The sequence below is a fragment of the Acanthopagrus latus genome, chromosome 5, assembly GCF_904848185.1.
Source record: "Acanthopagrus latus isolate v.2019 chromosome 5, fAcaLat1.1, whole genome shotgun sequence".
Taxonomy (NCBI): domain Eukaryota; kingdom Metazoa; phylum Chordata; class Actinopteri; order Spariformes; family Sparidae; genus Acanthopagrus; species Acanthopagrus latus.
This window is the reverse complement of record NC_051043.1, coordinates 18,505,901-18,533,187: the sequence shown is the minus strand read 5'-3', so window position 1 is coordinate 18,533,187 and position 27,287 is coordinate 18,505,901. Positions and strand designations below refer to the sequence as shown.

At 40.4% G+C, this 27,287-nt stretch overlaps 3 protein-coding genes across 7 annotated transcripts in view; 1 reads left to right on the top strand and 2 right to left on the bottom strand.

Annotated features, from left to right (window-relative positions):
• col27a1b (collagen, type XXVII, alpha 1b) overlaps positions 1-22,643 on the top strand; it is a 69,607-nt gene extending 46,964 nt beyond the window's left edge. For 3 of the 5 annotated variants that reach the window (XM_037099248.1, XM_037099251.1, XM_037099247.1), the window contains 36 exons: positions 91-144; positions 373-426; positions 1,342-1,395; positions 4,030-4,083; positions 4,522-4,566; positions 5,473-5,517; positions 5,676-5,729; positions 6,404-6,457; positions 6,543-6,596; positions 7,343-7,396; positions 7,635-7,688; positions 9,314-9,421; positions 9,521-9,574; positions 9,818-9,925; positions 10,002-10,055; positions 11,117-11,170; positions 12,214-12,270; positions 12,359-12,412; positions 12,525-12,578; positions 12,699-12,752; positions 12,884-12,937; positions 13,046-13,153; positions 13,242-13,349; positions 13,959-14,066; positions 14,163-14,216; positions 16,005-16,067; positions 16,238-16,291; positions 16,392-16,427; positions 16,963-16,980; positions 17,122-17,157; positions 18,186-18,212; positions 18,335-18,400; positions 18,571-18,730; positions 19,054-19,163; positions 19,937-20,155; positions 20,932-22,643. In XM_037099248.1, coding sequence (XP_036955143.1) covers positions 91-144; positions 373-426; positions 1,342-1,395; positions 4,030-4,083; positions 4,522-4,566; positions 5,473-5,517; positions 5,676-5,729; positions 6,404-6,457; positions 6,543-6,596; positions 7,343-7,396; positions 7,635-7,688; positions 9,314-9,421; positions 9,521-9,574; positions 9,818-9,925; positions 10,002-10,055; positions 11,117-11,170; positions 12,214-12,270; positions 12,359-12,412; positions 12,525-12,578; positions 12,699-12,752; positions 12,884-12,937; positions 13,046-13,153; positions 13,242-13,349; positions 13,959-14,066; positions 14,163-14,216; positions 16,005-16,067; positions 16,238-16,291; positions 16,392-16,427; positions 16,963-16,980; positions 17,122-17,157; positions 18,186-18,212; positions 18,335-18,400; positions 18,571-18,730; positions 19,054-19,163; positions 19,937-20,155; positions 20,932-21,078 — 2,541 coding nt within the window. In that variant the 3' untranslated portion in view covers positions 21,079-22,643. The remainder of the gene's footprint in view (positions 1-90; positions 145-372; positions 427-1,341; positions 1,396-4,029; positions 4,084-4,521; positions 4,567-5,472; positions 5,518-5,675; positions 5,730-6,403; positions 6,458-6,542; positions 6,597-7,342; positions 7,397-7,634; positions 7,689-9,313; positions 9,422-9,520; positions 9,575-9,817; positions 9,926-10,001; positions 10,056-11,116; positions 11,171-12,213; positions 12,271-12,358; positions 12,413-12,524; positions 12,579-12,698; positions 12,753-12,883; positions 12,938-13,045; positions 13,154-13,241; positions 13,350-13,958; positions 14,067-14,162; positions 14,217-16,004; positions 16,068-16,237; positions 16,292-16,391; positions 16,428-16,962; positions 16,981-17,121; positions 17,158-18,185; positions 18,213-18,334; positions 18,401-18,570; positions 18,731-19,053; positions 19,164-19,936; positions 20,156-20,931) is intronic. The other 2 variants (XM_037099249.1, XM_037099250.1) reach the window with 2 other exon arrangements.
• A 108-nt stretch (positions 22,644-22,751) lies between these two features.
• On the bottom strand, positions 22,752-24,951 carry zgc:101858 (uncharacterized protein LOC449555 homolog). The gene is made up of 8 exons (XM_037099254.1): positions 24,794-24,951; positions 24,425-24,595; positions 23,904-24,082; positions 23,717-23,810; positions 23,561-23,630; positions 23,454-23,490; positions 23,249-23,312; positions 22,752-23,016 (listed from the first exon to the last, which is right to left on the bottom strand). Exons 1-8 carry the CDS (start codon positions 24,902-24,904, stop codon positions 22,858-22,860), a joined length of 885 nt encoding a protein of 294 aa, XP_036955149.1. The 5' UTR covers positions 24,905-24,951; the 3' UTR covers positions 22,752-22,857.
• Positions 24,952-25,041: 90 nt separating this feature from the next.
• On the bottom strand, positions 25,042-26,953 carry ppil3 (peptidylprolyl isomerase (cyclophilin)-like 3). The gene is made up of 6 exons (XM_037099256.1): positions 26,842-26,953; positions 26,492-26,566; positions 26,124-26,217; positions 25,961-26,028; positions 25,720-25,838; positions 25,042-25,627 (listed from the first exon to the last, which is right to left on the bottom strand). The coding sequence occupies exons 1-6, from the start codon at positions 26,899-26,901 to the stop codon at positions 25,501-25,503; spliced, it is 543 nt and encodes a 180-aa protein (XP_036955151.1). The 5' UTR covers positions 26,902-26,953; the 3' UTR covers positions 25,042-25,500.
• Between the last annotated feature and the right edge of the window lie 334 nt (positions 26,954-27,287).

The window sequence follows — 27,287 nt, the reverse complement described above, 5'->3', positions numbered from 1 at the left end:
CACTTCAGTTAGTCTACAAAAGTGTTAGATGAATCATCAGTAGCAGGCCTTCTGGTGATGCTTCACTAATCATGGCTCATCGCTCCTCAGGGGGATCGAGGGAAAACAGGTGCCCCTGGGCCGCAAGGTGAATTGGGGCCGATGGTAAGGAGTAAGTCTGGACCCCGTCCCTCGTTCCAGGGGGCATTCAATTCTACATGTATAAGGGTTTGGGGGCATGATCTTTTTGGAGAGACTGATTTCAGTGATTTAACAATAATCGTCCGTTGGCAGGTAAAATAAGGCCACTGAGTTTTGTCATCTGAGATCCAATTTAAGATTTCACAGATAAATCACATAGCTGTATCATTTGAGTAATGTTGTATCCATCAGGGTCACACTGGAATACCTGGAGTGACTGGACCACCTGGACCCCAAGGGATACCAGTAAGTTAAGTGTTATCACTGCCAGAGACTAAAACTGTCCTGATGTGTGGACTAAATAACTGAGCCTTGTCTTATACTTTTTGCCAGTGTTTAAAATGGGTTTTCACCCAGCAACTGTGGGTGCCTTTTTCAATCCACCTGTTTTATGGATTTTTAAAATCTGCGCTGGAAATAGTGCAAATAAGTCTTTACTCTTGGCTGGGGTAAAATGAGCTGGTGCATGAAGGCAACACAGTACAAGAGTAACAGACTTGGCAGAAAACAGTCATGCTCATGAAGCATGTTCATTTTACATCCAAAGAGGTCTCCACCCCATTGAAGAGACGAGAAGTAGCTGCAGAGGTAAACATCAGATAGCGTTTAGAAATTTATATATGACACAAACAGAAATGCCAAATGTCAGCATTGTGTTGTCTATGTCTGTTTTTTTACTACTTGAGATTCAACTGGCGCTAAATAAATTACGTTGTCTTGTTGCGCCCCATTCTTCTGCAATGGCACTATTGCACCCAACTAGAGAATTGGCGCCACCTCCTGCTAATTTCAATGAACATACTAAATATTTGTGTAACATTGGTGGATGGTGTCAAGCATTCAATCAGATGTTCTTTAACCAAAACCTAGCTTGTGATGGGAGTTGTTTGGTGTGGGCAGAAATGTGCTGTGTTGCACTTATGACTGCAGCAAAGTGAGAAATTCAAACCAGTGGACTTCACCAAAAACAAGCTTGTGTGACACTAGTGTGAAGTCAGTCTTTCAGTTTATAAGCCTTCTTCTAGGCACTTGATAATGTTTACTGTTAAAATAGGTACTTTCTCTGTATCGACATTCAACTTACCACTGCTAATAGTTAATAGTTGCCACAGTTACAATCAAACTCAGATTCTGAAAACAGATTTTCTTTCCACATTTCAGGGACCTCCTGGTTCACGGGGAGCCATCGGTATTAGAGGACCTAAAGGCATGATGGTAAGTAGCCTAACTGAAATCTGTGTGATCAGATTATATAACCATCAGGTGATATGCAACTAATGTTGGTTACTGTTATAATATGACACAGCAATTCAATCTTACTGGCATCAGGTAAGAGGTGAGGTGTTCAGCGGTAAATGACAAATATCAAATGTCAGCATGTTAACAAGACACACAAAGATGGTGAACATGGTAAATATTATATCTGGTAAACATGTAGAATTTTCATGTGAGCATATCATTTGTTGTCTGCTTTAGCATTGAGCTCCAGCCTCAAATGGTAGAAACAAAACAGTTTAAACAAAAGATGTAGTTGGTTGACATAATGAGAGAGCGCAGGATCATGGGAATTGTTGTCTTCATTGTTAGACATCAGTAACTGTCTGGTAAATCTATTGAACATGACAAGCTCATATATGAAAGTTTGATTTTTTGAGTTTATATACATTTACAGACTTCCCTTCTCACTCGCGTATCACTCTCTAATTAGTGCAGTATGAAAACACCATACATTAGGATGTATAACAACAAAGAAAGAGCAACCTTTCAGAAACATCGTACTGTTACATGTTCGTAATGTTGACACTGACAGGTTGGATCTGAATATATTCTAGTTAAGCATATGAATTTAAAGGACTTTTACCATTATCATACAGTAAAAATACATAGAGGGTTTTTTTGTGCATGAAATATATGTTTTTGGCTTTGTCTTCCAACTCTAGTGTTCTCACTTTTTCATAATTGAGCTCTGCTTTGGGAAAACAGCCCTTGGTTGCACAGCAGGATCATTGGACTGAAATGAATAATTGATCTAACATGAATAAGTGGTATAATTAAGGCTTTTCATTCCGTGGATTGGTTTTACCCGGCTCCCCTGATATCACAAGCAGTCACAGATGTAATATTTAATAACTATAATAGTTGAAAATTACATCAAGGCCTTGGGATATAGAATTAAGACTGGTATGATTAAACACTAGTGCCCTCATTTCACATTCTGAAGTCAGTCCTGGTCAACAAGAATGGGACAATCAAGTAACAACCCTTTTCTCCTGCCCACTGTTTTTTTTAATTGTGATACTACCCCCTAAAAAGAAGATTGCTTTATTCAGCTGGATACACATTTAATTTCAAAAGGTTTCCTGGGTGATAACAAAATGTGTAGCACAATATATGAATAATTCAAAAGAGAAGTATTAGTGTTTTGGAAGATATATCCAATCCTGTTGCTATTTTTCTGTTTGCTCCCATATCTTGTTAAGTTATTACATTTTACTTTAGTTTAAGGTTTAGTCAGCATCATGTCACTCTGTAATCCAATTTTGTTTAAAAGCTGTATCCCCAGTGCCCGCATCCAACGTGACTCCACTAAATTTAAGCATCTTTTCATTCTTAATGTCACACATTTCTAAGATATGTAAGCAAGTCATTACTATCTTTTTATGTCTTGGGTTTTAAGTAAAAAGCTTTAAAATTGGTGTGCTTGAAGAAAAAGCCAGGGAAAATGTGTGAGCTTCTAGCTGATGTGCTTGTTCAGGTTGAATGGATATAAAAAAAATAAAATAAATAAATAAATAAATAAAGAATTATGGAGGCGAGGATTGGATGGTAAATGCCTGCTCTGTAAAACATCAGCAAATGGCCAGGCCTAAATGGCAATGAATGAAAAGCAAGTCAACAAGTATAATTTTCATCACAAAAAAGTAAATTCAAAATGGCCAACTTCTCTTTTGGGTTCAGGTTTTGGTACTAAGAGTTTCTCTCTTGTCTTCACACCAAAACACACCAATAGAAACCATTGCTAGCTGCCAAATACTTCCTCAAAGGATCCTAAGTGGCTCATCGCCTGTGTGTTTGGACAGAAATGCATAGCTTGAAACCTTGCAACTTCACATGAACAAATTTTCTCGAGTCATCTGAAGGTGTCAAATTGCAATTTTTGCATGTTCTGATGGGGGTTCCAGTTTTTTTAGGTTTTGAATGTATTAAGTCCTTCAAAAATGTGTTAAGCTGCAGAATAATAACAGTTACTTGAAAACCAATAGGATCCAGACACCCTCTGTACTCGGTCACTACTAATGATGAGAAACGTAATTCTGCTCTGGATCCATTTAGATCATTTTTATATGAAGTTTTACGGTTATGTACCCAAGCAGATAATACACAGTCAGCCCCTTTTAATATTTAACATCAGTGAACAGTTTGGTTGAATTTTAGTGGCAAGGATGAATCAGCGATAGGATTTGTAACCTTTTCCCAAGGCTTCTTTACAATAACACCAGTGTGCAGGCAGTACCGCTGTGTGCGTGATTATGGAAAGATGGGGACAAAGTCTACACAGTGTGGATTGGGCATGCTTTGGAGCTATTTTGCTGATGCCAAGTATTTGCAAAATCGCCACAATCTTTGATGATGTCTACTCGGTGTGGGCTAAACCACAGTACAAAATAAAACCAAGAGAGCTGCCTCCCAGGCTCCGCTGAATAGGGATGACAAAAATGAAGATTAAGTGCCTTAATTCATTGACTTAATATGTCAAACAACATGTGCCTCAGGTCTGTTAAAGGCCACATTTTCCAAAGCTATTCATCAGTGACAACTTTTATTTCTTATTGTTTTATTTCTGTGTAGGGTCTGAGGGGTCCTGATGGTCCAGTGGGGGAGAAAGGGTCCACTGGAGTAAAGGTGAGCAAAGAAAGTCAGATTTGACAACAGTTAATAAAACTAAAGTGTTTTTATTTAAGGTTATGGTTCTCTATTGATAATGTTGCTTTACATGCCAGACTGCCTTGGAGAAATGTCTGCCCTCCAATTTCCTAATTGCACATAGCAAATCTGTGCTGCGGAAAGCAAGGGTAAACACAATGTTTCTATAATTAAGGAAAAAAAACCATGAGAACTTTTACAAGCGGCTTTGTTGAGCGGACTGCAATTATTAGCTATATTTAACATCTAAAGAATCTTTAGAGGACAGTCTTTCTTGACTAGAAGTCTTAACAACAGAACCCTAAATCAAAGAGTCTTAAAATATTGATGGTGCTGGTAGTGCTTGGCAGTCGAGAACATTTTGACTCTAGGGGTTTCAGGGAGCTGAGTTAACAGAGTTGGATGTTTTCTCTGCAGGGCCCTGATGGTCCACCAGGAAAATTGGGTCTCCCCGGAGAGGTGGTAAGGAAAATGGGGTTTATTATCTTTCCCCTCTTAATAGTTCTAGAAGAAGTATATAGATAATTGACTTATGCTAAAGTAACAATATCACCATGTGAAAAAGGTCAACTGCAAGCTGAAGTCCTTTATACTGATCTAAATGTTACATCTGTATTATCAGTAAAATGTACTGAAAACATTAAGGCCAAGTGCAACACTTTACTGTTACTAAGCCACTGAGCGAATGTTACCTACTTCATACACTGTACACAGTAGTTTGATCACCAACAATGTGTTATATACCATCTGGTTCCTCAGAGTAACTAGTGACTCTTATAGCTTTCAAACAAATGTAGTAGAGTGAACACTGCAATATTTTTCACAGAAACACAGTAGGGTAGAAGTATTGAATTGCACAAATGGACATGCAAAACTAAAGTGTTCAAAACCAAACCAAAATACAGTGCTTGAATAAATCTATTTAGTGGCTTTCCACCACTGTTCTTTGTTTTATTTCATTCATCAAGGGCCAAACCTTCACTCTAGTTGCTCCAGCTCCAGTCCCTGAAATATGATTTGCTGCTTTTCTCTGTTTTCTATCACTCTAAATTGAATGTCATTGGGGATATGGAGTAGTGATGGAACAAGAACAAAGCAATTTGAAAATACAATTGCTATTTTCAACAATATTTGAAGATGAGACAATTAAATTAATTGACAGATCGTAAAAAATAATTGTTACTTGCAGGCATATATTTAATAATCCCTGTGTTCTTTTGTCTGCTGTCCACATGTCCTCATCCATGCTAACTGCACCTATTTATTAAGTTAAATAAGGTGTAACCACAAACAACACCATTTAAAACTCACTGCTCAGAGTGCTTTGAGTGTAGGGCTTATATTTCCCTTTGTGTAATTTTGCTGCAGGGGAAGTTTGGAGAGCCAGGCGAAGCTGGGCCTCAGGGATTTCCAGTAAGTGACTGGGGCTAACAGAGGTCTCTTTTAACTCAGTCTTAATTTTGGGAGGCGGATCAGAGAGGCACACTTTTGTTTTAGTGGGTGTTGTAGCATTTTAACACATGCATGAATATTAGAAGTGTGTGTGTTGTAAACAGGTGTAATATTTTTAGGGTATTCAAGGACCCTCGGGACCTCCAGGAGCCAAAGGAATAGCAGGAGAACCAGTAAGTTTATTATATGTCTACATGAACGCTGTGTACAGGACCTTGTTCTGGGCCATATGTAAAAATGAACCCAATTATCAATGACCTACAGTGAAGTGTCATTTTCATTATAGTAGTTTTGATTATGTAAAATGTAACAGTCACAGAATCTCTTAACAAAGATGTACAGCAGCTAGAAACCATAGTGTCCTATTATCTGCAATAACCTGTGGCTCTTCAGCATCTAATGTGCACACTTTTTTTCTGCATATAAACTCTGAATTTCCACTTTGACACCATTTATTCAGTGTCTCTAGAAACCCTCATCCTGGTCAAAAAGCCCTGAACAACCTAATCCTCTTTCTCTCATTCTGCCCAAGTCTCAGAAGTAGAGAAGTAGAGAGTGAGACAATTTGATTTACACCATCTCTTTCCTGGAGAGGCGGCTTTATTGTAGCCTGAATGTGTCTCTATAACAGCTGGCCTGTTTCCATCACTTGCAGAAGCTTTAGCTCTGTGTTTTGAAGTCCCTTAGCCCTGCAGATTAACTTATCTCCACAAATCCACACTTTGTGCCTGGTTCTTATTTCTTTTCACATTTTTTCTCCTTTACTGTCACTTTCAGAGGTGTTTGTCCAAGATTAGAAGGCACTCTTAACCTTTTTTATGCTTTTTATGCCTCTGCTATTCCGCAGGGACCAGCAGGGCCACCAGGAACGATTGGGCCACTGGGGGAGATGGGGCTGAAGGTGAGTTTGATCACACAGCTTGTGTAAGAACTCCAACTGACTTTTACTTTAGCACAACACTAAAGGCTATGATTGGTTTCGACAGGGGCCACCAGGCAAGGCTGGGGACAGAGGACTACCTGGTGAACCTGGAGAGAAGGTGAAGATGATCCTATGCTGTTGACATTTTCATTGATTATTGATATTTATGTCTCTCTTGTAGATGTGGAATTATATTTGGCCCAGGTCAGATGGGAAATTTGAGCAAAAAGAAAACAAAGAAAACATATCTATTTAAATGTGTCAATACTTTAATTTCAGCAACCAAAAAGTGTCACAATGCTCCGTGCACTCAAGGTTTTTCCTGCATGCACATTTGAAGCCAGACAATGGTGCTAAAGTGTACCACAATTCCAGCCAAAAAGTTTCGACTGGCTGTTTGGTCTCCAGTACAACTGCTTGTAGGATAATCGAGACATAGGGAAGCACTGGCAGAATTAAGTAAATTCTGTAAATGACTATAGCACAACTGGTTGGTGAAATTTAAACCACTTTAGTGCCTCCACACCTTTGCTCTTGTATTCGTACGGCCGCCAATCAGTAATAACTTGCTTTAGTTTTCCAGTTGGCTGTTATTGTACTGAAGTGAAACTGCAAAGGATTATTTTGCAATTATGTTGAAAATTAAATCAAATTCGTTTTTTATTTTTTTCTGAACAAAACTACTTTCTTTAATCAAAATGTCCATGTGCATAGTCATAATTTTGGGCCCACGTGTCGTGTTACTTAGCATTACAAAGAAGGTAGCTAGCATTGGTTAAAAAACTCAGCTGGAAGCAATGGTTGTTCATCAAGAGGTACAACACGTTACTGGTGACTCGACCATCACATTTTTTCTCCTGATAGGGTGCCACTGGTCTTCTTGGCAACATCGGGGAGCAGGGTTTGCTTGGCCAGAGAGTGAGTGTTACATGTTTTCTTTCTTTGAAGTCTCTATGAGTTTAAGTGCAGTTGATTTATTTTCACAAACATTTAAAAAATCCTCAAAAGTGGACACGTCACAAGCCTAATGTGTTCTCTAAATACTCAAATACAGTCTTTGGCTTGCTACACATCTGATTTTGCTTCCTGTCACTACTGTCCTACTGTAACAACAAAACATACCACAACCATCTTATTTTTATTATTTCTCTATCAGGGTGAGCCAGGCATTGATGGGGAAGCTGGAACAAGTGGACCTGATGGAGCCAAGGCAAGTTGAAAATAAAAGACATGCTGTGATTTAGAATTTGATTTATTTGCCACTTTGAAAAGATGAAGTGTGTTTTACTGTACAGGCCCACAGTAAATGGAATCACGTTTTTCAGGACTGTGAATAGTGGTCAAATTGCTGTCAATAACTTTAAACAATGATTCATTATTTTCTGAAGCTTTATGTCTGGGAACTTACTGAACTCTCTTGTTGACTATGGCAGCATGTTGTAATTACAGCAAGGAGCGTATTTTTTGTGAGATATTGGCCTTTGTACAGTTGGAGCTGCATCGTGTTGACGCTCAGTGAAAACAGATAGTCGTGCTATTTTAAGAGCTCTTTAGTCTGGCAAATATTGTGATCGGGGAAAAAAAAAAAGCCTGCCGATTCAGCAGAGCCAAACTGCTGGAAGTATGGCTGACAGACCCACAAACAACTGTTGGCTTAGGGAAGGTGGTAAATTGTGAGTGCTGAGAACACTAAGGATTATAATAGAGTCAACCTAAGAGAGTGTTTGGGTCTGTGCTGTGTACAGGACATTTTCTGTTAGTCAGGAGAGTAAACTACTTTGAGCTTTTCTTGGCCACAGTGAAGCTCCAGGATGGAAAACGGCAGCTCAAGAGGGATTTGCAGCTGTTGCTGTTAGCTGTTAGGGGAATGAAAATCAGTGCATGGTCATGGCTCGTTGTTGTTTTATTTGTTGAATTTTACAAAATCTAATTTTAGCAAATAATTGGAGGATTCTAAAAACTATTGACTAACTCCTTCCAGGCGCCTGTAGCGAATTAAAAACGTAATTCTTTCCAGGCAAAAATCAAGTGACTTTCTGTATCACTGTGTATCTGTAGTATTAGTTGCTATCGAGAGGAGCCTTATTTGTATCTAAATTGATATGTTGAGCAGGGAGGCAACATTAAGCGTAAAGAAACACGGTGGGAAGAAGGTGAACTAAAAACACTAGAGGCTATTGAGAACTCAGACTCTGACTTCAAAACTCATAACAATTGTAAACAGAAGATCAAACTTCAGGTTTGTTGGTGTGGTGAGGTGGACATGTTGGGAGTGGAGAGTATAACAGTGCTGTGAAGGAGGACAAGGTACAAGAATATGATTCAGCATTCTTCTGCGCCTTCTGTCCATGGTGTTCCTCAGGGCTTCATACTTAGTCCAGTCTTGTTTTTTTTAATTGACATATTTCCACTTGGACAGACCATTAGCCTGTTTTGCTTTTGTTTCAGGCAACAAACGATGCTAACAGAATGCTAAGTCAACGTGACATCAGAATGCTGCATCAACACTTTTATGTAGAGCCAGCTGTATGTGGGGTGGGAATATATATGATGCAATTTAAGATTTTATCGATAACCTTAAATGGTTCCAGAATCACACTCCTACTTAGATTGGAAGGCCTTGTTGGCCCCATGGTTTGCAGTATGCAAAGCTCTGGGTCAAGTTATTTTATTTTAACATTTTTATTGCATATAAATATTTTTTCCAATCTAGATATTTACTTCAAATGTGTTTAAACTGCCTAACTTTGCCCGTGATAACACCAAAATAGCCCAGTGTATTCAAACTCAATTGAATAATCACCTTTTACATTAGACTTATTTGACTCTTCTCAGGGTGATAAAGGGGATGCTGGTCCGGAAGGCACTACAGGAGACAGGGGTGAAATTGGTCTGAAAGGAAAGGAAGGACCTCCAGGGCCTCCTGGACTGGTGGGTGTAAGGGTAAGTGTCTCCGCAGCCAATTCCAAGTGTCACTCAATTCCCATGAAGAGACAGCTCTTTTTGTTCACTTAAAACTCGGTTCGATTTTTCTTTTACTAGGGTCCGGAGGGTAAACCTGGCAAAATTGGTGAAAGAGGAAAGCAAGGAGAAAAGGTTTGTCAATTCACATACTTGTAGCTAAAAAAAACTTTTCACTCTTGAATGTCTGCCAATTTGCTCTCTTGTGTAACAGCTTACATAGTTCTCTGATGAAGTTGTAAACAATAAGTTCAGTAACCTCCAGAAGCCTAACACTGGAAGTGCTTAAATGTTTGCATTAAATGTTTGGAATGTCCAACTACCAGCACAACTATTCACTGAAGTTTGCATACCTGCTCACTTGCGGCCTCTCTCCAGGGGAGCAAGGGTCACCAAGGTCACCTGGGTGAGACTGGGCCAACTGGAGAGCAGGGAGAGATAGGGTTTGTCGGGCAGAAGGGAGCGAGAGGAACCACCGGGCCAGTGGTAAGACATCCACAGATGGCTTGAAGGACTTGCTCTGTGGTTGGCGGATGTGGACTAAATATATACATTCCCCTAGGGTGCTCCGGGGAGAATGGGCCAACAAGGAGATCCAGGCTTATCCGGTTACGAGGTAAGCTCTTCTTGGCGGTGGCTCAGAAACCCCAAATTGCTCCTGATGAGCAGGCCAGCACCTTGCATGGCAGTCTCTGCCATCAGTGTTTGAATGTTACAAGTGCTGTAAAGCACTTTGAATGGCCAGTAGACTGGAAAAGAAATGTTCATAAAATGTGTTCATAAAAAAGTCAATTTACCAATTCATTCATTATAATTGGTGGAGTTACACATTACATTGTAGGATGTTATAAAATTGTGAGATGTACTGTTCAGTACCAAAACCTTACAGATGACTTTAATCTGCTGTCAATTTGAAATATAGTGTCAATCAAAGGAACTGGTATTAAGGTAGCCTTTTCTCTGTTTTTAGTTTAATATATTGCATGGAATTACATAATTTCTACATGTTTTTTACCAAGAAAGGCCTAGCAATTTATGTCCTCACACCGAACTGCTGAAAGACAATTTTGACTTGTCAGTAGATGCTTACTTAATCGTACTCAGATGCGTCACAAACCCCTTGAGTATCTTTGTCTGATTTAAATCTTTTAGGGAGTGCAGGACAAGTCACTGATCTCTTCCTCCACTGTGTTAACTGTGATTTATTGTTTAATTGATATTTAAAGGGATAAACACGGGATATCAATAGTGGATAGAGATAAAACCATTTTTTAAATTTATATAAATGTATATTTTACTTATAGCTGACCACCAGGGGGCAGAAAGTAGACACCAAAACAACTTTAGGTGTTATGGAGGCAAATGTTAAAAAACAAAAGAAAACAAATAAGAAAATAAAAAATTGATTGCAAAAAGAGAGTGGGGTGTTGTTTTCTAGCAAGCCATATCTACAAGCAGCTAGCTAAACGCACTTCTCCTCTATCTAACAGACCAAACGAGGACACAATATGTTGTTAGTTATAAGATTGTTGTGATGGAGAACCTTTTTGTTTTCAATCGATATTTGACACTTTATGTTTCTTGTCGGAAGAGATGTAAATAGTTATAGCAATATTACTTGTCTATAATTATATATGCACATAATACATAACAACATACTCTGTTGTCTTTTCATAGGGTCACATGGGACCGCAGGGCCCCCTGGGTCCTCCAGGGCCAAAAGGTGAAAAGGTACATTTGCACACTTCCGTCACAAATTGCTTTCTGTACTTTTATTGTGTTTAATGAGGTCTGGTGACCTGTAATGGTCACATTACTTAATAATGTAAAACTGTCATGCAGCTCATTGTCTTTGAGTGCACGGTCAGTGTTTTTGATGCATTGGAGCTTCAGTTGTTTTCCTAATTAGTGCTCCCTCTGTCTGACTTGTTGTCCTTGCAGTATTCCTAAAGTCATCCCTAATTTGATCAACGATACGAACTGTACATCCAATTAACTCAGTGCTGTCAAATGTATATAATTAGCCAGGCACCTGGACTCTTCTGCCCATGATTTTGGAGACATTAGCACCATAATTTGTGTTTATTGTGACAAGCGCAGCACACAATAGAACACACTACACCAGAGTTTAGTGAGGTGCTAATTTGCATTTTTTTAGTCCCTGGACAGGAGCCATCTGGATGAGTATATCTGTTATTTTCTCTTTGCCAGTGTCCACGTTATAATGGCTGCAATTGCTTGCTAATTAAATCAGTTTCATGTTATCACACGGGTCAATGCAAAATGTATGATATTCAATTGAGAGACTAAAGCATGCCACAGAATCTGTTGACTGCAGATGTCTGTCAGACTTATGTTGAAAGCACTATTGCTGCAATATGTTGCTTTTCATCAATATAAGTGTCAGTCATGCTTGGCCTGTGGCCATCACTAATTATTATCCTACTTTTAGATGTCCAGTTGGGCTCTTCATTTATGTATTTCATGTGACACATGCACAACACATGACTATTAAATTCCTACACACATCTTTGGTTATTGTTTAATGAATCCCATAAAGCCCCTTGCACAGACACAGGCTCCATTTATGTGAAGTGGGATTATTGTGGGTAATAGTGCATATAATGACTTGCCATTCATATGAGGAGAGTGGGCAATGTGTTTCCGTTGTTAAATTATTTCAAACCAAGCATGCATTGATTTTGTACAGACTACTGCGTTCAGGGGGAAATTCCAGTGATTGTGGTTGCCTGATGCCTATGTTGCTTGTTTAGGGTGAACAGGGAGATGACAGCAAGGCAGACGGTCCTACAGGTCCTCAAGGTGACAGAGTGAGTTCCTTGCATGTACCATTTTTTTCTGTTTTGTTAGTTAGCGGTAAGATGGACTGTTCTACTAATTTGTTTCCATCTGAACCAGGGTCCTCCTGGAGACCGAGGAGACAGAGGAGAGCCAGGTGACCCTGGACATCTTGTAAGTGAAATAAAGAAAACAAATGACATGTTGCTTGCTTATGTTCTCAGATAAAGTATTGAACAGGTTTAAGTGATGTTTTGTACATTGAAAAGCTGAAAATGTTTTCCAGGGTCAAATAGGTTTTGATGGAAAGAGAGGTGAAGCTGGTGCCCCAGGGCTTCCTGTAAGTATTCATGTCTCTCAAATGTGAAACTCAGAAATATACTGTTTATATATAGATACTGTGTCAGAGTGCCCAAACACAATCAGTGTAATTCAATTCAAACAGTAATGATCATTTTAGGGAGATCCTGGGCCAAAGGGACAACCAGGACCGAAAGGATCCAAAGGTGATCAAGTAAGGACATAAATAATAGTGGCATATTTTTTTTGGTATGAGAAACCCAATCACTTCATGCATTATTATTGGATTGCATCTTCCATCACACTAGCATGTCAGAACTGTGGAACATGACTCTTTCTGTTCAGGGTCAGGGAGGAAAATCAGGGCTGAGAGGCACATCTGGGACCAAAGGACCACCAGTGAGTTGGATACATTTCTTGTCTTCCATAACTCACAGTCCAACTACATGTTACTATTTAAAGCCAATGTAAGCTATGATGTAAACATTACTGATTGTATTTTCTAAGGGTCCAGAGGGTCCTCCTGGCCCACGGGGGGTTGTGGGCAGGGAGGGACTGGAGGGCCCACCTGGCATGGATGGACTGCCTGGCAAAGATGGAACTAAAGGGGTCAAGGTGAGGACACTGATTGCGGTAGATATTTAGAATGAGGGAAAAGAAAAACAGTAATTCATATTATTCACCAGCTATATCCTGTGCTTAGGGGGAGCAAGGAGAGGATGGAGGAGAGGGTTTAATTGGCAGACCTGGGCAACAGGGCAACACTGGTGTGACCGGGCTTCCAGGAAGTCAAGGCTCCTTCGGACCAAAGGTGAAAATGATGGATGGACATTGTTTATCTTGAATTCAGCTGCTTGAGCAAAGAGTCCAAAGTTTTGCATCATATTCACAAGGAACCCTGATGTTAAGTTATGGCACCACCCTCTTATAATGCAGGGAATTTTATTGCCAATATCAAATGGAAATTGCCAACTCAGCCTTAATCTGCCATTGTTGCCTCACTTGGCACCATAATGCTGCCTTTGTATTTGGAGTGTGTTCTGATCTCAAAGGCAAAGCTCTGCACAAAATCTTTAACAGCATTTCTCAAAAGACTTCATACTGTTGGGTAGTTACTGTTACAAATATTAATGATTTGGCACAGTCTTAATGGCCTCGCCAATATGACATCGTATTTATATTCACATAATGGTGAGAAACACAGAGGCCTTATTTAATTTACCTGTGGAAACTTATATCATGATGCCCGTGGCTAGTCAATAAAGTTTAATTTTGATTTGATGATTATTTTTATTTTTTTTTATTAAATTGGACAGTTTAATTAAAATAGCAGTGTCTGTTGATGGGAAGCCTGTGAGGGATCACAAGTTTGTTGCTGTACTAGCAGCTTCCCTTCACTGTCGTCTTGTGTGTTCTTCAGGGTGAGAGGGGTCTTCCCGGCCAAACTGGTGCACAAGGAAAAAAAGGCTCAGTTGGCGGAATGGGATTGCCAGGAAAACAAGGAGACCCCGGACCCAAAGGCCAACCAGTGAGCACTGATTTGTCAAATAACATAAAGTTGTTTTCCTTGACATATACTTTGCTTGTTCATGTAATGATACCTTCACTTCTCTGTGTTTATCAGGGGGATACTGGTGAACAAGGATTTTCAGGGATGTTTGGTCTGTTTGGACCGAAGGTACGTGATCTCAAGAAGCTCCAGTTACAACCAAAATGATGACCCATAAAGTTTTATTTTTCCATGCTGAATGGAGTTCTTTTCTGTCAGACTAGACATATGATAAGGCTGGGAGACAGTTAGATGACCTTAAAAGTAACGTTGGGGTTTAACTCACCTTTTGGTTGATGTACATTTATGAATATTGAATGTCTAAAATTCTCTGGAGGTGCATTACATTATATTGTCTCGAGTAAAAATTGGTATGAAAGCTGTTAAGTATTACAGTAACATGCCCCAGGATGACATCTGCTACAACATAAGTCTTCTTTACTTCTAGCACTGCTGCTCGATAGATTATTGCCAGCTGAAGAAACCGAACAGGCTTTACTGGAGTCTCACTCTTTAATTTAAAACCCTGAGAGTGATGTTGGATATTTTCCTACTGTGGGAGTTCAACAGGAGTGTGGAGCAGATGAGCTTTGTGTTCGGGTTCAGTATCATTTATACTATTTGTTCAAACTAAATGAGGAAGGATATTTAGAGTAGTCGTCAGATAAAAGTGTAGAAGTATAGGCTCTGAAACAATTGGAGCGATGTTTAATGTCTATAATATCTTGCCGACAGTATTGACCTTATTCCAAACAAGAGGAAAGATTAAGCTGCTTGTCTGAGTTCCTGATAAACCTTTTCCACTTCCTCAGAATTGTTATATTTATGATGCTAGCAGTCATTAAGTTATGGGGCTATTATAATAGACATAGCCAGAACATTTACTGGCAAACAGTTTTACATCCTGATCATACAAATAGAACTGTTTTGGGTGATTTAGGAACCTTTCACCATATTAAATCCTCCATGACACCAACCAGCCTCTGAGGGGGATATCTTGGATATAGATGAGAGGTCTTTCAGAACAGGGGTCCCTGGGTGGAGGTGTGGTGGGATACGTTGGTGGCAATCGCCCCTTGAGACCATCAGGCTGAGACTTTAACATAAATCCACCACAGACACACATTAAGCCGAGCGATGTTTGTGTGACGCCAATAACCAGTGACAGATTTATTTATTTTTTGACATTTGACAGAAGATGATGAGTAATATAATTTATATATATATATATATATATATATATATATATATATATATATATATATATATATATATATATATATATATATATATATATATATATATATATATATATATATATATAGTCTTTCAATGATCATGCTGAAAAGTTGTTTCTCATACAGTCTGAAACAGTGTCCCAGTTCCACATGCTCTTTGTTTCAGGACACAGACTTTTTCTGTCTGTATTCTCAGTTAGCCCACTTCGACTTTGTGTGAGCCGACCCTTCTTCCTAAAATTCATGCAATTTGAATACGCCAATTACAAATGGTGTACAATAGGAACAGCTCAAATAATAGAGGAAAGTGCTTTCTCTTTTTTTTCTTAACAGGCCAAAAAAAAAAAATTCTGTACATGAACTGCGAAAATGGCACGCTGTCACGTGAAGTACAGACAGTAATAAGCATGTAGTCTGAGAAAACCGGAGATTTATGGTTTTAGTGCCAGCACCTAGTAGTCATTAGAGTTACTGTAGCTTAAGAACTTTTAGGTGTTGAAGCATTTAATGTGGTGGTTGCCAGTAGCTAACTGCAGAGAAATGCTCTGTTTATAATTCTGCATATACTTGTCACCAATAGAGGTCAACAAAGGTCATTGATTACTCCGTGCTAGTTTATCCTTTAAACTCACCATACTGTATCCACTTTGATAAAGAATAAACATTTGTGTCTCCCCAGGGACCCCCAGGAGACGTTGGCCCAGCAGGGATACAGGGACCAAAAGGACCGCGAGGTTTGATGGTAAGATTAAAATTAATGGTAGTTTGGTAACTCTGTGCACACTTTCAGCCAATGCAAGTGCACTGATCTCTCATAAACTGCACACTTCCAATGAAAAATAAGCAGTGCTCCATCAGATGCTCCATCATATACTGTACGTCCCCAGTCGCTAACACGCCTCTGCTTTCCAGGGTATGGAGGGAGCTTTGGGCCCCGTTGGCATCATCGGCCCCAGCGGTCATCCTGTATGTACCTCATATCTCATCCTATCTGCCAAGCTTTATGTGACTTCTCGCTGCTTTCGGCAGTGATGGAATGATCCTCTGTCTTCTTTCTCTCCATCAGGGACCCCAGGGTGACAAAGGAAGTCGTGGGGAGACGGTGCGTGGCGCTGTTTTGATGAATCCTTTTTCTGTCTGTACTGTGAGCATAGAATGGGATACTTAGTATGGAGACAGCACACCACTCAGCCTCCTTTGCCCTTAGCACTTTTCATTTCCTATTGTGCTCCGCTGTTTGTTGTTACACTCACAGTGACACTTAGCTGCTGTGGAATTCCTGTCAGGGTGATAAATGTTGGCTGCATGCTCATCTCAAGCTTTTTTAAGAGGGTTGTTGAGTGCTCATACACAGGCATAATTCACAATTCACCCTTAAAACCCCAACACTAATGTGTGGGTTTGCTGCTTGGGAATAGGATTTGCTGTGTAGAAATAAGATTTCTGGGTGTAGGCTTGCAAAGAAGCAGGAGGGTAAGCCAATGTACAGCAGATAAAGACTCTATTGAATTGGCAGCACAAATACGTTGTTACACTGCACCTGATAGAATAATATCTGGTCTGCTCTTATACTCGTTCTCCTATTGTTGGATTGTCTGCTTATGAATATTGATTTCTTATTCTTTCATCTCAAACAGGGGCTACAAGGACCAAGGGTGAGTATTCATTCAGTTCTGTAGCTTAATTATTCTGTGCACTGCACTATACCAGAGGAAATGAACAAACTACTTTGTCATCCACCATAAAGGCCAAGTTCTAAATAATTTGAAAGCTAATGCATTGGTGCACTTTTTCAGGGCTCTCCTGGCCCCCATGGACCACCTGGACCACCAGTAAGTTTTTCATTTTGTGCATTTTATGTATTTCATTGTCGATTTGAGTGTCTTATATTGAGGAAAAAAATCTCCATCAGATGTATGTTTAGATGAAAGGAGTTTTACAGAAATGCGCAGATGAATTTGGCACGTCTGAGGTCAAGGAGAGACTGGAGAACACTTATTGATTTGCAGTCTTCTGCAGTGACAGACTAGTGTTTTGACTCCTCTGTGTCTTCATGAGTGTCAAAATGTATGATGGGAAATAGCAACACAGACACAGAAGTGATGAAACGTCACTTTTCCACCTGAAAAGTTTCACTTGTTTCGGCTTTACTTTTGTATGCATTTAAAAAAGTTAATGAAAAATCAATCAAACTGCCTTTAGACGCAAGTTATATTGCTGAACTAGGATCCAAATATGATTACTTGATCAATGAATCTGCCAATCCTTATTATTAGAATAAGATGATCTGCATTAAACACAAGCAAGATTACATATGTTACACCTTTGGCAGTTTCTTCCGGTTGGTATTAATCCTGAAAATGGCCTCCTGGTGAATCTGATGACACCTGAGGAGGTCACACTGAGTGTGTCTCGTAATTCAGATCCCAAAGTTGCATTTAAAGTACAAAAATGTGGAAGATAATCAGAGAAAAAAAGAAAAGGCAATGTGTGCCTCTATACCCAAGCTAAAGTGTGAGCAAATCAAGTGTGTAATTCTAAGAATAATCAAACTAGTTATAGCCGTGCTTGTTTTCCATTGTGATCTCACTCAAATAGCTGTTTGCCGGCGGCTCTTCTTTTCTGCATTTGACATGCCTCATTTCCTGTGCGTTTATGCCTCATTTCCTGTGCACTCATGATTGTTTCTTTGCATATCTGCATATTGGGTGAGGATGGCAGAACCCACCACCGAGAATAGAGAGATTAGGATTTATAGAAGTGGTTCCTGAACACGAATACACAATGCTACAAAAGTGCTCACGAGATAGAACAACCAAAGTGTGTCAGTATAATTCAGTTTTCTTTCTTTGTTTTTCAGGGTCTCACCACACCTGCCCTCTCACTTGTGAGTATGTTTGCTTTCATTGTCAATTCAGGATTTCAGGAATGATGATGTGTTATTGTACAAAGTGAAAAATAAAAATGGTGGTTGTGGTTGCCTCATTGTCTTGCTCTCTTTCTTTGTAGACAAATGAGGCTCTTGGTGCTGCCTTTCAAGTCATTACCGATTCCCATGCTGCACTAAGGCCAGAGGTTAGTTTTGTGGGAAATTATGCTTGCTGCAAGGAATTACTGTTGATTGATGTGAGCCTAATGGTCATTATTATTGTCAGTCTTGAAGAATAAGTTAGAGCCACAGTTAAAGTCGATGAAAAAAAGTTATTTGATCTAATCGGATGTCATTATTTATGTCTAATTATCAGAGGATGGACATGCCCATGTTGGACCAGGGCACAGAGATCCTCAAGACCTTGCAGCATCTCAGCACTCTGATCCAGAGCCTCAAGAACCCGCTGGGAACCCGCGACAACCCTGCACGAATCTGCCGAGACCTCTACAACTGTGAACAGAGGATGTACGATGGTGAGGAGACAATATAACTGCTTGGTCACTTTGTGAACAAAGGCTTTTTTGTTCTGCTACTAGCAGAGCAGCTTGGAGGACAAGAACATAGAAATTGCTTGAGATGATGGATTTGGATGTGTTGGAAAGCCGCATCACCAGCACAAGTTAGTGATACCTACATTGTTACCATGGCAACCAATGCAGATAGGTCGGTGATGTCTGGACACAGAAATCTGGTCCGATAACTTATAAATAATAGTGAGGACAGTCTGGCTGAAATGTCTGATTTGACAAAACAGCTTTCTTTGACACTTCTTTTTCCTGCCGCTGCTTTTTGTCAGGCACTTACTGGATCGACCCAAACCTCGGCTGTGCTGCTGACACTATTGAGGTGACGTGCAACTTCACCAGTGGAGGACAGACTTGCCTGAAACCTATCACCGTATCCAAGGTTCAGATCACTTCTATTTTAAGCAATTTGCTACAACAAACAGACAAAATGCCTAGTGAGCTGTTAACTCTTATCACTGAGCAGTCAAGATCACTTTGGGGGCTGATTGTGTGGGCAGTAGATGAATAGCAAATTCCAGATTACATGTGTGCATCTGGGGAAATGTTTTGTGTTGTCTTTCGTAGGAAGTGGAAAAGCTAAGGGTTAAATATTGTTGATGTGATAAATGAAGGTGCAGAGCTGTTCATTTTCTGGCTCAAAACTGTAAACCTTAGCTCTTTTTCAATAGATAATTGTCACCGTGAATCTTGAGGCTTTCCCTTTAGTCCTGCTAGCATCATCAAAGGCACATTCGCTTGGCAAGCAAACCTCTTGAATCTTCAATTTTTCTTCACGTTTCTTTTTTTTTACTTCAGCCATGAAATATTTCAACAAAATAGCACCACAAAAAACTAACACAAATACAGACGGACTCATTGCCCGGATTAACTGTAACTGAAGCATGGGGGCAGACAGTCATACAATATGTGCACAACATGTGATCCAGATGTAACTCGTTCTAATATATAACAGAACTGGAGTCTGTTATCAGCTCCCAGATTGATTGTGCTTAAGCTTCTCTATTACAAAGACTAATAGTTGCCGATGTTTATGAGCCAGCGGTCATTGACATGATCGTAATTTTCTGAAAGTAACGATTATTTTAGAAACACTAATTCTTCATCTGCTCAATATCAATTCATCATAAATGTACTTTATAATCCACTTTATAGCTGGAGATAGGAGTGGGTCGCATCCAGATGAACTTCATCCACCTATTGAGCACCGAGGCGGTGCAGCACATCACCGTACACTGCCTCAACACACCTGTGTGGGCAGCAGGGCCGTCCCTGCAGCCTTCATACAGGGCTGTGAGCTTCAAAGCCTGGACGGGGGAGAAGATTCAGGCAGGTGACCTCCTGGAGCCACTCATACCCAGGGACGACTGCTGGGTATGAACTGCTACTTCTCTGGCCTGGATTCAAAGTAGCAATCTTTGAAAATCTTACTGAGTTAGATGAGATGATTTGAGGTATTCCCAGGTCAGACTTCAGTGAAAGATAGTGTATTAAAAGTTTACTTTGGTAAAAGTGAAAGTTGTCCATATGAGCGAAGATTTTGAGCATATTTGAGCGAAAGTCCTAAAGTAGCAACATTAAATGTTACTTAAAACACAGGTAAAGCTAAATACACATATGGGCTTATATACTGTGCACTACAGGTCGACTGATTATCACTCTGTCGAATCAGCGAAAGCACATTATCTATGCCAAGAGACTTGTTTGAGCTACGAACCCGCTCAAGCCTTGGAGTAATGTGCAGTGACTTGTTTCTTGGCCAGGCACAAAGACTTTGTGCAGTCTTGCATATAAGTCCATGTAAAACCACAATGTTGTTTTTACTTTTCTGTTTATGCACTAATTCAACAAAGATGTTAATCATGCGTCAGTAGGCGGATTATTAAACCTGGGAGTGAACTAGGCTAGCTGTGTTATCTGCTATTAGTATTTATTACTTATTAGTATTTATGCTAAGCTAAGCTAATCACCTCCTTGTGCTAGCTCCCTAATTAGACAAACACACAAACTCAAATTCTCACTTCCCTCTTGTATCTAGCCATGCAGATAGGTTTGGTTTCATTAGTCCAGGTTTTGAGACACCTGACTGTAATATTTCCGCCTCCTCCACATCCTCAATTCATGTGACATCATTTAACCCTCACTTTCAGATCAAAGATGGCCGCTGGCATCAGACCCACTTTATCTTCCAGACCCAGGACCCAAACTTACTCCCCATTGTGGATGTGTACAACCTACCAACCACAGAACCCGGTGCACGCTATCACCTTGAGGTTGGACCCGTGTGCTTCCTATAGGACCCTGCGGAGGGGCTGGGAATACTCCTCGAAGGAGTGACTGCATGGAGGAGTGCGGACGGGAGGGAGACTAATGCTTCTGTGGTTTCCAGATCGACAGACCCTGGCCCTCAATTTTCCCGCCACAAAATATGCTTGGACTGCAGAAACAGGAGGGGGCACCAGAGTGAGAAGGCCCGTTGAAAATGCAGAGACGTCTAGCACTAATCAGCCTATGGAAAACAATAAGCTTCTTTTTTCAGAGACTTGTTTGTGTGACACAAGACCTGAAGGCCGCTTTGGAAAGAAAGTAATATGAACGTCTACTTCTGTCATCTCTCGGACCATGCTGTATCATATTTTCTTCACGGTCTGATAACTAAAAGTTAGTTTTTTGTTTTTTTTATTTTCTTTTTCAAGAGGTCTGTACAGAAACATGGAGCAGTTACATCTGCAAATGCAATAATTCCTATTTTAATGTTTAAGTATTATTTATACATGTATATGTACTGTATATTGTAATATAAAGTGCAATAGTTATTGTTTCACAGCCTTTAGGCATATACAGTATCAACATCATATCACTCATTCAGGTATACGGTGTGCCTCAGACACACAGGCGTACTATCTCCAGGTAAGTCTTTTTGAGCCTCTGATCAGTGTCCAGTGCTGAGAGAACCCACGTTTATTACAGATGTCTTCACACAAACAACTGCTGTGTGGTACGGTCCATGCCAGCGTGGATCGACGCTTTCAACAGTGTGGACTGAGAAAAGTGTGTCAATATGCTACCTCGTACCGCACCTCTTGTCTAGCAGCAAGCAAGACGTTACCTGATAGGATCTGAGATGACAGCGAGGTGACACCTGGTGCTGCCACAGTTGACACGCGAATGATAACGTCTTGTCAGCTCTCAGCAAAGCTATGTCCTTGTGAAAAAAAAAAAAGGGAAGATTGTAAAAATATACAGCAGGCCAAATCCATTAAATTATATTTTCAAGCTAGTAGTTTAGCGTTTCAATACTCTTGGTACTATCTGACACTGAGTCTGAAACTATAAATTAATGATTTTTTTTTTTTTATCTCTCAAACTGTAAATGTAATTGTGCAACCTTTATTATCTACAGTGGATTCTATTTAAATTGTATTTAAATTCTGACAAGCTTTCAAGTACAAAACCAGGCATCAGTCATGTTTGATCACTTTCTTTTTTCCCATTTGGAGCTTTAAAGATTCTTCAGTCTGTTTGTCTTTAATTGGAAAATCAACTGTATTTTTTGGACATCTCCATCCTTTTTACTTCTTCTCTGTAACTGTTCACTCAAAAAGGGGCAGCAATGAAGGTTGGTCCCGCCAATCTAAAAAACTCAGAGGATTTCTTACAATACACAATACTAAACCACAAATGGTACATGAGCTCACAGTGTTTGGTCTGTACAGACGTTTCATGCTGCGTGAATGAAGTCTAGCGACTCAACAGGTAGTTCAATAAATGTCTGAAACCTTTGTTGATAAGCAGCTTTCATTTTTTTTTCCTCATCAAAGAAAACTTCAAGCAAAGTGAGAAAATAAATGCATTTAAACTGCCTGCACTGCTTTTTTTTTTTTAGCTTACTTCCATTCACCTTACAACTAGTACTGTTGAATCCTGTAAAACATGGAGAAACATGTTTATCCATGAAGTAACACCTCCATTAGTTTTAGTAGTTATTCACCTGTAGTCGTATTTATTACAAAACAAACAGGCAGACAGAAGTTGAAATCAGTATATCAGCAGATGGCCGTATCTTTTGCGTGCTCTCATCTTGGGCACATGGCATGGCGGCCCCCGTCGATGGGCAGGTTGACTCCGGTAATGAAGCTAGCAGCGTCGGACGCCAGGAAGGCGATGCTGTGGGCCACTTCCTCCACCTCCCCTGGTCGACCGAGGGCATGGGTCTGCTTACACTTTGCAAGAAACTGGTGGTGGATAAAGACTTACAGAATGAGCCTGACGGATATTTTGCATAAAAGATGCTGATTGGCACTGACACTATTTACTACAAGTAAACAGTGTCAGTGCCAGTCAGCATAGCAAACAATTGGTTTACTATTCGATATCAGGACACGGCAGGCGTGAACATGTCCAACAGAACCTCTTAAGGAAAAAAAGAGTTTTATGACGCTATAAAGTGTTGACGTGATATTTTACCTGGGCATACTGATCCTCATCTAGTCCTGCTCTCTTGTGGACATCGGTGATGATCACACCAGGGCTGAAGAAACGCAGCAGGAGCACGGATACAAATATATTGTGCATCAAAAATGCAGGTCCAACAGAAACAACTGACATCCACTCTTTAAACTGCAAATTCATCGTGCATTTTACCTCAATGAATTATATATGCAACACTCACCAGACCGAGTTCACTCTGACTTGCTTACACGCCAGTTCTGAAACAGAAGTCAAGTTATTTTACATCATGAACGTTCAGTACGCGGAGGAAAAAGACGTCACACTCACCAAGTGCAATACAACGTGTGAACTGATCGATGGCGGACTTGGACATGCAGTACGCCAGCACACCGGGGAACTACAGAGAGACGACAACTGTGAGGCACAATTCTTGTGAAGACGTGTGGCGGAAAATGTTTTGGCCAGATGATCATTGATACCCACTGATCTCTGTCCGTTGACACTGGACACGTTGACGATGGAGCCTTTGGTCTTGATCAGGTGGGGCACGCAGAGTTGAGTCAGGTGGTACACAGACCTGGAAAATGAACACAGCCATGGGACACTGCCACTACTGAACGCTCAGCACCAACACGTCTCTATGACGTCATCCTATCAGGTGAGACCCTACCTGACATTGATGTTCATGACCTTGTCGTACTGAGCCAAGTCTGTCGCCTCGATGCTGCCCATGGCCAGGACCCCAGCGCTGTTGACCAGGACGTCCAGCCGGCCGAAGTGGGCGATAGTTTGCTCCACTGTCTTCTTCACCGTCTCCTCATCGGTGAGGTCTCCAGGAACAAGCAAAGGCTAAAACACATCCGGTGTTTCATTAGGTTCTGACAGGTCATATGAACTTAAACACACAGAACTGGTCTTTAAACCCCACTCTGTCACTACCTATCACCTACATGTACCTACATCTGTTTACATTCACATTGCATAAGCTTTTTGCTCATCCTCCCACAATGCACCAGGGCTGCTCTTCGGCAACATTTATACTTTCAACTTTGCAACTGGATACCGTCACGCCAAACCCCATTCAAAAAACTTCAGATTTAAAGTGCATGCTCGTCAGACGGTATTTTCAGTGTCGGCATGTCTCTACTCCAGTTGTGTGAACCACACAGTGTCCCTCAGTGTGAGAGTTACCTCTGCAGCTCCACAGTCGGTGCACTGTTTGGATATCTTGCTGAGGTTTTCCACGTCGCGGCCATTCAGAGCCAGCAGAGCTCCGAGCTTGGCGAACAGGACGCTCGTACCTGCCCCGATGCCCGAGCTGGCCCCCGTTATCAGAGCCACTTTGCCCTTCAGGGAAGACACCTAAATGCGCGCGCGCGCACACACACACACACACACACACACGTCTATCAGCTGTTCAACTCATGCCTCACCATGGCATCAACGAATTGACCGATTTTTAATTGAGATTACTTTAGTTATGTTCAATCTGTAAAAGTAACACAGCGCTGAAAAATACAAGGAAGCAACGTGACATCATGTGACAGAAAGTTAACTTACTTTAAACGCGTCGCCCGATGCCATGATTTCAGCGGTGTTTGTGCTAGAGCGTGTGCTTCGTCCACCAGTGATGACGCAATTTGACGCGATAGGTACTGATTTGTAGTTCATACAGGACTACAGCACCACTCCTTCCTCTACACCTCAAAGCAGAACTTGTGCCTCTGATCTTTTGAAGCACACATATGAATATAAATACGCAATATGTATTTTTGCATGTAGGAAATGTTGAAGAGCATGTAAAACACATAGATACAAAAAAATTTATTTGGAAAAAAAAAAAAAGAAGCAAAAACCCGCAATTATTTACACAGACCATCAAGACAGAAGAGATGAGAATCTGAATAACATTGCTGTAAAAAGCCAGGTGTTGGTTTTGGGACTGAATTAAGATGAACTGGTTTTGAATGACCTGTACCTCATCATTACAAAGACTAAGTCACATCGAACAGTTTTTCTGAAAATGCACAATCATATGCGACGTGATGAAGGTGACAAAAGACATTTAGATTCTGAGTGTTACCTATTTTGAAATGCTGGTATAAATAACTCAGCATTTTAGTTTCAGAATTAGTGCCCTAATTGTTGATGTCTCTGATTTCTAGAATCAAACAAGTTATCCATTTTAACTTTGGCAATGTAAAATGTTGTCCAGAGAGTCCACATCTGTGTCAAAGGTCTATACGCATATTTGAAGAGGAAGTCGGCTATCCAGCGAAAGGGTTGGCGTGGATCGTCACATCCTTTATTCGGGTTTCGGTCAGCGGTCTGAACGTCTTTTCATTGACGGGCAGTTTCTCCAGTTCATCCAGTGTTTCCAGGCCGTCGATAATCCTACATGTTGAAGAGAGCGACGTGTCAGCTGCCATGCTATCATCATGTCCATCTCACACAACAACCATTTATTGATTTTACAGGTTGCTTACTTTCCAAACACTGTGTACTTCATGTCCAGATGGGGCTGTTTGGCATACGTTAGGAAAAATTGGGAGCCGTTTGTGTTGGGGCCATTGTTCGCCATCGAGACGACTCCTCGCACATTATGCTGAAATAACAAGAAAGCAGGACACGAAAGTTACAGTGTTAGATCCTGATCCGTCACGATATTATGTGGTGAAACTTCCTCCTAATGTAGGCGAACAGGCCCAGACTCAAGCCGGTACTCACCTTGAGGTGTTCGCTGTACTCGTCTTCAAATTTGCGGCCCCATATACTCGTTCCTCCTTTACCTGTGCCTACATTGTGCGAAGAAAAACACAACAGGGAGTGAGAATGTGAGTTGTGACATCACAGTATGAAAGATGCAGCAGGGGAAGCGACGTTCTCGCACCTGTCGGATCCCCAGTTTGAACCATGAAACCTTTAATGTTTCGATGGAAGTTGCAGCCGTTGTAGAAACCGCTGGCACACAGCGCGAGGAAGTTCTGTAGAAGTAAAAAATATGTTATGATACTTCTCGAAATGTTGAACAAGTATGAGAACATCTACATTTAAGGTTTTTTTTTTTGTTTGTTTTTTTAAAACAACAGTAGCTTTATTATCACAGAGGGTGCCACTCAAGATTAGAAAACAACTACAAAATTCATGCTAATACAATCAACTTAAATTAATTCTAGTTTGGAAACCAGCCCCGGAAGAACTGGGCCGTGTAACGTCGACGTTACGTTACCTAGTTCACTGTAGTGTAACGTTACTCACCTCACATGCTTTCGGTGTGCGCTCACAAAACAGCTCAATTTTAATGTCTCCTAGATCCGTGTGAAGGGTAACAGCCTGTCAAAATATTAAGAGACATTATAATCATCAAACGGTACTTTTTAAGAGTCTCGTGAATGGCCATTCATCACCGTTTCCTCCCTAGCTTAACTTAGCTTATTATCCAGACTGTTAAAACAAACTAGCTAGTTGTTGTTGTTGTTGTTGTTACAACAGGACGTTTCGGAGCTGGCTCCGAACAGGCATGTCCGTATTAGTAAATAGCTTTTTAAACTGTTATGTTATGTCAACGATGTTAATAATACACTAGAAATTTCCATGACACAATTTACCATTTTGAACGTCGCGTCTGTAGACGAGTGTGTCGGAGAAACATGTCCGTGTCGATACATGAGCCCCAGCGCTCAATGGTTCCACGGTAGTTTAGAAGGGACACGTTCATAGCTAAAAATAAAGTGACATAAGTCTGTGTATTAAAACAAAAAAAGACATTTAAAACTATTCATCGTCAATGAATATGCCATCTAATCTAAGGATAACTAGTCTCTACGGAAGCGCATTGCATTCACTGGATTAAAAAAATAAAAAATAAAAAAAATCTTGTAATTACGAGAAAAGATCTTGTAATTATGAGATCAGGATAAAGATCTTTTCTTGTCTACTGAATTGGTTTTGTCACACGCAACAGATGTATGTATGACATATATACAATAACTACACATATATACTGTCTTGGCGTCTCAACATTGAACAGAAATAGACTCTCATATATTAGTAT